Raw genomic sequence first — 11,065 nt, 5'->3', positions numbered from 1 at the left:
AACGCTACAGAAACGATCAAGCAGTCTGTCCCAACAGATAAAAAAACTGATTAGCAAACTGCAGAAACAGACAGAGGAGCTATATCGAACAGAGGTAAGACATAAACAAATACTATTGATTGGTCGATTGTGCAATTGTTTGACTGTATTTACATTTATGACTTGTTGATTACCTTATTCTTCTGACACTGATTGTTGCAATGTTTTGACACGTTAAACAACTCAGTGTAGTTAGTATTTATGGAATGCCATTTCATAAATGGCGTTCCATGTCCTCTATTGCAAAGAAACACATTTCAGACAAGTTATGTTCAACCTGATACATTTATATTTTTTGTAATACTTTTTCTTACTTTGTTTTTTGTTCTTTATGGTGTTTGTTGCTTGAATAACTGCTTATTCAACTTGTTTTTGTTGCCAGGTGGACATTGACATGAAGCTATGAGCCTGTCGCGGGTCTTGCCAGTCTGTGCTGCCATTTGGCATTGATCATCCCGACTATCACATCCTTCGAACTCACATGGAAGACATGGACAAGACTCTAAACAGAAGAGCCAAAGCACCTTTACCTCCTGCAGGCATCCCACATATTAAGCTCCAGCCTATAGACATAGTCCCAGAACCAGCTGAAGGATACAAGACGATCCCGACAGTCCAGAAAGAACTACTGACCCAATTTGAGGACATTGAACAGAATCAGATCATTTTGGAGGAGCTACTGGAGGAGTTAGAGGATGTAAATGATCACAATCATGTAGAAAGGTTTAATTAAATATGGGGCTGACAGAAAACAAGGAAGCACATTGTAATCTTGTTACTTAAATAACCATTATTTTGTTTCATCTGCAAAGTTTAGCTATCGTTTCAGTTTATATTTGGATCAGCAATGTGAGTAGTTTGTGGGCTAGTCTTTTCCATATTTTTCGGTGGTATGTCATTTGAATAGATGAGATAACATGAAGAATAACTCTGATTTATGACATGCTGTTTTACAGTTCAATCCAGGGGCATTTTTGATTAAAAACAATGGGGGGAAAAAGCCTTTTGGTGAATTTAAATATAGTTAAACTACTAACGTCAATGATGCAGTCTGTGTTCTGCTGGGAAACTTTGAGTCAAGGTATTAGTGGATGTTACTGTGACATCTCCCTAAACACACCCATAGTACACTCCCACTTTTGGCAGTGGAACTGCCTTACAGCATCTGCTTTGTCAGGCAAGAGAATAGACCCCACAAGCAAAAGCTAGCTTGTGTTATTACATTGAAGAGGTGGACTGTGCCTTTTTCAAAGGATGATGGGAGTAGACAGTATTACTAATTCTGTGCCTTATCAATGCACCTGAGAAATTCTCCTGTTACCTCCATTCATTATCCAGACAATGCACTCCTGTTTGGTCATCTGTTATTTACCTCACAAACTCCATGATTAGGCAATAAAACTATTACTTTACCCTCGCTGTGCAGTCATTGCTTTATGCAACTTACTAAATTTTATTTGTGTAAGTGAAAATGCTGTCTGAATGGTTACAAGTTGCTATCCATTGTATCCTTATCCTTATTCTGTTTTATTAAATAGTTTCTGATAACCAATTTTGTTTTATATTTATGTTTACTTGAGTTTACTGGATGACTGGATATCATCCCTGTCAATTATAATCAAAACTTTAAACTCCAAAACTTGCAAAAAATTTAATAATCAATGTTTTTACATTTAATTCATTGTCACATAAATCCTTTAATAGTTTTCTTGGTATGCAGCAAAAATGAGCAGATGATTCCAGTGGTACCAGATTTGTCTTATTTATGTCACAGAAGTGCTCATAGTGTTTAAGCAAAAGAACACTTAAATAGCAAAGACATTTTTGTTTCTTAGGTGAAATAACCAACACAAACAATATAATATGTTCCTCAATGTGTTTATTGAGTAGTCGAGGACAGTTTGCATCAACTCATCCTTATAGTTGTCACACATAACAAAAAAGGACAGATCGCAGCATATTTACTCACAACTAATTAGGTTTTTTTCTCTTACTTTTGTTGGTAACAAGTTTATCTGACATCCCCAACATATTTTTAATACTTGCATTGCTCCTGCATTACTTTAGCCTTGTTTTTTAGTTCTCGTTACAGTTTGTTGACACTTAGTGTTAGTTATTTGTAAATCTGCATGTCATATACCATTTAGTTTGGCACCTTCTTTTATATGTTATGTGCATCGACACTCTTGGATTATCTGGAGGCAAAGTAAGGCCTGATCTTCATGCTAATAGCCTTGAGCGAGTACCAGCTGCCCTTCCAGTTCATCCACACCACACCATCATCTGTGCCATGCTTGGCCATCTGTCGTGTGTAGGCTCCTCCAATGTAGTACCGCCCATTGGGATTGGCTGAGTGGCAGCGATTGTACCACCAGCCACCTCCATCCTCCTTGGAGCACTGTTTGGTGGGATTACCAGGGGTCCTGATTGGTACGGACAAGAAGAGTAAAGTTAAAATGTGAAATTTCTGAAAAATTCTAAATCTGAGTTATTACCATTTACATTTATTACATTTAGATGCTGGTAGATGTATTAACTACTGCCACATTTAGTTTATAGAGGGGTGTTAAAGCCAAAGTCAAAATCCTTTTGAACATATTTAACAGACTGAGTAAACTTGTGGGTCATCCAAAATGCTAAGATGGGCTTGATTTCTTTACATTTTAGTAACATGATAATTAGCTGTTACAGCTAGTATTCTAGTATTTATATTTTAAGTAATAATTTATTATTTACTTTTTTTTAGGATACCTACCAGTTGTCATTGTCTCTGTCGTAGGTACTGAACATCATGCCATTGTGAATGGTCATAGTACGGTTTTCACCAAAGAGCTCAAGAGATCCTTCCAGGAAACAGTTGCCAGCATTACCAGAATAACCACCAACAGCAAGCACGTAGTTGGATGTCTCTGATTGGACAGTGAACTGGTTGTACTGGGCATGGACCTGATTAAAAGCAGAAACCAGTTTTAATTTAATTCCTAACTGACATAGTCATTAGAAGGAGTAGGTGAAAACACTGTAATATTGCATTCATGTCTTCCTGATAATTAACTATTAGACCCTAACCATTAATGCAAATTACAATTTCCTAAATTCAAAAAAACTTTTTTGAAATTGCTTCTTTTTTTTTAGATCAACTATTCAAAACTGTACACAATTTGCTTTATTATCAAATAAACAAATTTCTACATTTAAAATTCACAGGAGTCTACAATTATCAAGCTTAAACTTTTTCACTAGTCCTATGATAATTTCTTGGACCTGCCAATCCCTTTAAAAACTCACCTTGGCTCCTGTCCAGTCCTCCATCTCGATGAGAACTTCAGTTGGGCCCATCTTAGTCAGCTGACTGATACGGTCATTACCCAGCCAGTATTCACCTGTAGGCATGTAAGAAGGTATATTACAGTAGCTGACCAGAAATAAGTGTAACCATTAAGAAAGGGTTACAGTACATTTTTGTCTTGTGTTTTAACTCTCTTACCAGGAGTCGCACAGTGACCCTTGCCAGAATCAAAGGCAATATTTCCAAATCCACGGCGATATTCGTCCCAGCGTCGACCAAAGTCAACACTGCCATCAAGCCTATTCTGGATAAGAAGCCATCCTGGGAACAAATTTAAAAAGGAAATGTAAAAAAGACAAACCTTAACTGAAAACCATTAAATCACAGTAATGATCAAAGAAAAGTCTCACCTCCATTCTGGGAGGCCTGATCACAGAAAACCTTGTATGGAGGGTAAAAGGCATCAGGCTGGATCATATACATCTGGGAATCTACTCCTCCCCGACGGAAGATGTCCTCACACTCTTTACCTAAAACAAACAAAAGAAAAAGCTTTAACATCTGTGGAGCTTCTAAGTCATTCAGGTCATGATAGTCTTAAGTGTTTGAGTTCACAGCAAGTAGCCTCTCTCTAGCTTTTTTTGTCATTTCTTACCAGAAACTACTGGTATGGGACATTTAGTCTTGCATGGCGTCTTGCACTCATCCCTCTGGGCCTGGATGGCCTTCTCCAGCTTCTGTATCTTCAGCTTGATCTTGTCCAGGACCCCCTGGAGTCATGACATGTTATAAATTAGAACAAGGCTGATTGTACTGTTTTTGTTCTCATTTTCTATCATATAAATTCTACATGGTTCCTAAACTTGAAAGACACACTGTATCATTATAATTATACTATTATATGTATACTACTATGTCACTTTGTATTTACCTGCAATAATCTGATATTGGAAGGGAACACAGTATCCACTATCTCTTTGATGTAGGTGTGCTGCTCCTCCACTCGGTCGGTGTACTGACTAACTACCCTACTGTTGTCTAAGAGCACAAGAAAACAGAAAAAACATGTTCAGCATTTCACATTTTCAGATATTATTTTAAGGCAGGCGTTTTTAATGAAACAACTATTATAAACCAATAGTGTTTAATGGTTACCATAGAAACTTTTTTTGCTTGCTTTCTAAAAATTTTGTATTTAATTAGATGTGATTCACTGTATTTCATTGTATTTGTTTTATTTATTAACTTGTAACACTCACAGAATTACTGGCAATTAGTTATAATTGATATATTGTAATGTCAGTACAAATAAATTTAATCAGGCCATAGTTATAAATAATCTTTGGGTTGTTTTTTTTTTACATTTTCAGTGTTATATTGCAAATTTCTTTCACACCGTTGGATAGTCTTTGCCTCTCCCTCAGCGAGTTGGAAATGCCATTGACGTAGTTGAAGACAGTGTTGGAGGACTGGGACAAATCATTCACCTGAGGCTTGAGTTCGTCAATGCTCTGTGTAAAACAGTTGCAAAAAATAAAACAAATACAGGAGGTTGAACTTAGTCTTTTCACAAAGTAATGATTTCCCATAGTTGGTTTAAACTCATATCCAAACCAAACCTTATTCTGCTAATCATAGCAGCAAACATTTTTGCTAATTTTTGCTTGGAAAGATCTCAAAGATGACGACTACCGCCCTTTAAATGATTGCACAAGTTTGATTTACCCTCTTGACATTTCTCTCTTGCTTCAGCAACGTGGTCTTTAGATCGCAGCCAGTGGGACACAAAACACCCTGATGGACAAAAGCAAAACAAGTTAAGCTAACTTATCTTGTGTCACTAAAATACATGTTCTTTGACTTTGTTCTAATTTTCTGACTTCAAAGTAGCTTATTAATGTAACTTAAAGGCAATAAAAAACTACAGTTAACATCAGCAATTAAAGGTTTCCCAAGAACACCCCAGTCACAGACCAATTGATTTTGATGGAAACTGCTTGTTTTCAGCTAGGTGAACCTGGTCACAAATAGGCATATGGTGCTTCCTTTCTGCGGTTATCCCATAGCTTGCATGGAAGCAAACATTGATCAACTAATTGTGGCAGACTTTGCATTTTATTTGTACATTCATAATAAACTGAACACTAAAATTTGCACTTTTTACTTTTCATTTTACTTTTCATTGTAGTAACTAGTTGGACCAAATAGTTGCATATCCTCACTATCTGCACATCCTCTACAGAGAAAATATCAAAGTACAGTATGACAGTAAAATAATAAGGGCACCTTATTTACCCTTTTTAATTTTTCATATTTATTTCCTATCTTATTCATAGCCTTTCCTTTTTTGTTTTCTTTAGGTCACGAGCAGTTGTCCAAGCATTTCACTACATATCTATCGTACTGTGTATGACTGTGTACGTGACAAATAAAATTTGAATTTTATTTGATTTAATGTCTATATAGTTGTGCAATATACTGGGATATTCATATTAGAGCTATTTGTATCCATTAAACCTATTTTGTTACATTTTGTAACTACGCAATATATTGTGTTAATCAATTGTGTTTAGTTAGGAACTTTTCTTGCTGTACTGGAGCAACTGTGACCACATAATTTCCTCTTGGAAAGTATTCTGGTCCTGACATCACCTAAGACCACTGGCCTGTATTTAATTGTATGTGTGTTACTATTATCTTTTTTTTTTTTTTTTTTTTTTTACCATCTCCTCTGAAGCATGTGTACATCCTCCTGCCTCGGGCTGCTCAACTTTCTCCTGCATCTGTCGGCCACCAACTGGAGCAGGAGTGGGGCGCCCACGATACCTTAATGAAAAAAATAATTTAAAAAACACACACAAATATACCGGCGATTATTTGTTATTTGTATCCCCTACAGTGGCACCGCAGACCACATCATGCCACTTTGCTGTATTTCACAAAATTTTATTATTAACGAAATTTTATTGCCAATTTTATACTATAAGATTTCATTTCATTTCATCTATATCATAAGGATGGCTGCGTTAGATTTTGTTTCTTTTCACTGTTTTTATTTCATTTATTAAAAAAAAAGCCTTACCTGCTACCACTGCTGACAGGAGGAGGGGCATATCTATTTCCAGTGAAGGTCTCCCTGCCCTTTTGTAGTGGGCGGTGACCACGAGCATCTACAGCTGTTCCATTTGATTCCGGTGTTGCCTGTGGAAGATTTTAAGAAACTGCTGTGAGTAACAAATTTCCTCTCATTTCATAAATGTTGTTTTAAAGACATATTTCAAATTAAATCATGGCAGAGAGAATACTATAAAACTATCCTGGACAACCAAAATATTAAAATTAAAGAAACAATGTATTCCATAAACATATATGATTATTTATTTCAAATTGTTACAGATCTGGGTTAATTAAACCATCCATCCATCCGCTTCCGCTTATCCTTTTCAGGGTCGTGGGGGGCGCTGGAGCCTATCCCAGCTGTCATAGGGCGAAAGGCGGGGTACACCCTGGACAGGTCGCCAGTCTGTCGCAGGGCTAACACACAGGGACAGACAACCATTCACACTCACACCTAGTGACAATTTAGATTAATCAATTAACCTATCCCCACAAGCTGCATGTCTTTGGACGGTGGGAGGAAGCCGGAGTACCCGGAGAGAACCCACACAAACACAGGGAGAACATGCAAACTCCACACAGAAAGACCCAGGCCTGATGGAGGAATTGAACTCAGGACCTTCTTGCTGTGCGGCAACAGTGCTAACCACCGTGCCACCGTGCTAATTAAATCATGTTAAAAAAAATGCTACATTTATTAGACCACGTCACAAAAATGAGGAAGCACAAATAAATGGTCTGTAAAATGGTCTGTATTTTTATAACGCTTTACTACATTCACACACTGGTGATGGCAAGCTACAGTGTAGCTACAGTCGCCCTGGGGTGCACTGAGAGAGGCGAGGCTGTTGGACACTGGCGCCACCGGGCCCTCTGACCAAAATATTTTATAAATACATCAAAAACTTGTTTATGCCATTCTTTTTATGGCATATAGAGTGCTCTCTTTTCAGTATTGTAAGTATATAAATGTAACTTGTCACCTTGATCATAAAATAACAGTGTGCCTTATATTTTGTTTTCTAAAACAGTAAATTGGAAAACTCATGGATGTCAATATTACTATCGACAATATTGTTTTCCAAAAAATATATCTTAGCATTAACAACACAATTTTGATTAGAGATTTTACGCATACTGGTGGATTAATCATACGATAAACATAAAAATTCTGATTCTGGTAATTACCAGTACTACTACTCTTAATTTAGGGCAGAACTGGCATAAAACCTCAAAACATTCGGTGGTGGTCAGACAAATTTGGTAAGAACTGTATTTAAAAAGTAAAACTTGAAATTATTTCAAAAACATGTTTCAATTTCTCCCAAACAAATTTAGCTCCTAACGTAGATCTTATTTTTTTTTTATTATGTGTAATCTATGTTTTAGCACCATTTGTCCATTGAGAAGTTCTCATATGTGCAAATCAAATAAAAGATAAACCCAATCAAAATAGATACATGAATAAAAATAAAACAAAACAAGCAATGCATTTTTTTCAAGTCTAGCATTTCTCAGTAAAAATAGACCCAATCTGTGAAGAAATGTATTTTATAAAATAACATAACAGATAGACAGGTAGATATTTTGATAATAACACAGCTGAAATTTTAAACATAGTTCTTTACACAGTGTACACTCTTTTAAAAACTAACTGATACACTATGAAAGTAAGTTTAATATATTTTATTGACTATGTCCTTTCATCAAAGGAATTAATCAAAAAAACGTGTGATATAAAAACGTTTCCGCTTTAGACACATACTCACCAAGTCATCATCCTCTTCGTTATCAAACTCAAGGTCCTGTGCCCAGGCGACATACACACACAGATAAACCAACAGCAGTATCTTCATGGTGTACTTTATGAAGTTAGTCTTGTCACACACTGTCCAAACTGCCTTTTCTCTCCCAGACATTTGATTTTACCACATATTTATCCTCCATCTCTGCACATGCGTAGGCGTCCTCCCCCACTTGTATTGATCTGTTCCGTAACTGTTGGGACAGTTTACCCAATCTTAGTCACTGCCACACTAGGTAAGTCTGGGGAATGTCAATGAACAAAAGGGCAAAGGGGCCGAAAGGCAGAATGCCACAAAATGTGGTAACTTGTGTTTTTAAAAAACTGTTTCTATCTAGTGAAACTTTTTCAGAACAATGTTATGATAGCAGCAAAAGCATCATTGCTTTAAAATAACATTTGAAATTCTTAGTTTCAGGAGTGGCAGATTGGTTAGAAACGTAGTGGCCTTAACTGTCCTTTAATATCAAAAACATAATATTAAAGAGGAGAAATTATATAACGTATTCTTTGAAGTGTGAAGAGTGTTTAGTGTTGGGAACTGTCTCCAGCGCTCCTTGATTCCTGTTTACTTTTGTTGTTTTCATTAGGAAAATGCAGAAAATGTACAGTGAGAACAGTTTTACGGTTTTCCCGAAGAACCTGCAGTGAGTCATGCATTGATTGGAGGTTAGGATGTTGAAACAACTGATATTTGTATCCAAAAGGGTACATTGTACAATGTTATGAAATCACTAAAATCAACACAGAGTCATGCGTGCACAAATGTGTGCTGCTGGACAAAGTATAATGTATTAAAAACCTTTGTTCTTTAACCTAGTTTTTAGTAGTAGTTACTTTGTACTAAAGTGTGGCAGCCCCCACCCACTGCAACTCTCTCCCATATAAGAGTCACAATACCTTTCTTGGAAGACTCACTGGAGTCGTTCAAGAAACTTCTCAAAACTCACCTCTTCATCAAAACAAAACTTAACCTCGAGCCTTTTTAACTACTAGATACTCTTGTGCAAAGAATCCTTGGGTTTCTTGAAAGGTGCTATAGAAATCTAAGTTATTTTAAAGTTATTATTATTTTAAACAGGTGGTTTTATAGTAGCTGCTGGGTGAGACTGATCAGCATCCCCACACAGTAGGCTTGGGAATTAATAGATATCTCCATGATGTTAGTGTGTTAACTGAATGGTTTGTGTCTTAACCAAGTAAACAAATATGGTAACATATCACTGTATGAAAAGATTTTTTCTGACACAATATAGGTGTAATCAGTGTATGTATGATGTAGGAATGTCAATCAAATAGTGTCCTCACAGTGCAGATTTTCTGATCAATGTATGTCCCTAAAATGTAGGTTTTCAAAGACATTAGGTTTAGTTGGACCCGATTTCTATTGTGTGACAATAAACACAATTCATTTGTGTTGCTTTGTTTTTATTGTGTTTTTTATACTTAGAGTAATTGAAACATGCTTGATTATACAAAAATAGATTATTAGAAGAATTTGATCCAAGTTCACATGCACAAATGATTTGGATTTATATCTAGAACTGAACCAAATTCAGTAAACAACTGGTTGAACAAGAAAAACTACCCCTAAAGATGTTTTTAATACCTATTGATTACATTTAAAAACATAAAACAAAACAAAAAAGAGTAAGAAACAAATTTTCTGGGGCTGTCATGTGTAGTGCGTATAGTCAAGATTCTTGGTTTTTTCATCATCTGGTCTGAGTTCAGATCCTTTTCGAACAAACAAATGGGAAGGCGTCATTGCAGGTTGCAGTGCACCACTTCAGATTATCTGCAAAAACAAGAAAAACACATGTGAATTTAAGAATTTCAAACTGGAATTATAAATTGTGTGTTTTAGCTGATCTTACTATCGGTCAGGGTCATTTTGTAGATTCTTTGTGACTGAATATGTGGCTACTCTTATGTCAATACATTGGCAAAGGGGAATCTGACAGAGCCATTTTCTAAATGTTTCTAAAAACTTTGCTTTGGATGAGGTGTGGGGAAAACATGAAGGTCTTAAGAGCATGCTTAAGATTCTAGCTCACTGTCAGGCACCTAGCAAACATTAGTAATCAGCTAATGCAGAGTATTTTTCAACCTTAGACCTACTCAAAGGATGTGAATGGCTTTGATTGTCCTTTAGGATATTAAAGTACAGAAAGTGTGTAAATAAAATATATTAATGGTAAAGCCAATCCATATATTGTCCTTGCTGTGTATATGTTCTAAGTGATCAGTGTATTTGAGATGTAGATATGTTTACTGACCAGATGTGCTAACTCGTGTCACTATAATACAGATGTGCTTTTTGACTAGTCTGCTTATAATATATGTGTGCTAACTGTCCCAGCAATGCATGTGTACTTACTGGCTAGTTTTCCCCCAATATCGGTGTACTAAATGAACACCTTTATCTAGTTACACTTTTTGTAAACTGTAGTTTGTAAAGTAATGTAAAACCCACCTTGACATTTTTATCTCCACTTAGAACATAAGTAAGAATAACAGCAGGCTAACTTTATCTGTACTCATATTAGTTTGTTGGTATGTGTACATGTCTGTGTATTTGTGTGTGTTTATAGCATTACAATGGCAATTTATCTTCATGCAGATGCTAGCTGTCTTCTTGGTGTTGTCATGGTCATCATCATCGTCATCTTCACTGTCCTGCTCACTGGTATCATCATGGCTGTCCTTCTTACTGGATTTGCCATGGCTGTCTTGTTCACTTGTATCATCATGGCTGTCTTCCTCACTTGTATCGTCATGACTGTCCTTCTTGCTGGATTTGCCATGGCTGTCTT

At 36.3% G+C, this 11,065-nt stretch overlaps 1 protein-coding gene across 1 annotated transcript; it reads right to left on the bottom strand.

Annotated features, from left to right (window-relative positions):
• Positions 1–1,973: 1,973 nt before the first annotated feature.
• fgb (fibrinogen beta chain) lies at positions 1,974–8,327 on the bottom strand. The gene is made up of 12 exons (XM_005754747.1): positions 8,215–8,327; positions 6,411–6,529; positions 6,052–6,154; positions 5,054–5,122; positions 4,725–4,839; positions 4,260–4,366; positions 3,984–4,098; positions 3,739–3,858; positions 3,527–3,649; positions 3,328–3,422; positions 2,795–2,985; positions 1,974–2,462 (listed from the first exon to the last, which is right to left on the bottom strand). Exons 1-12 carry the CDS (start codon positions 8,299–8,301, stop codon positions 2,231–2,233), a joined length of 1,476 nt encoding a protein of 491 aa, XP_005754804.1. The 5' UTR covers positions 8,302–8,327; the 3' UTR covers positions 1,974–2,230.
• Positions 8,328–11,065: the final 2,738 nt, after the last annotated feature.

The sequence above is a fragment of the Pundamilia nyererei genome, unplaced genomic scaffold (assembly GCF_000239375.1).
Source record: "Pundamilia nyererei isolate P.nyererei 1_Seehausen unplaced genomic scaffold, PunNye1.0 scaffold00637, whole genome shotgun sequence".
NCBI lineage: Eukaryota > Metazoa > Chordata > Actinopteri > Cichliformes > Cichlidae > Pundamilia > Pundamilia nyererei.
The sequence above is the reverse complement of the archived record's forward strand: the minus strand, read 5'-3'. Positions and strand labels throughout refer to the sequence as shown.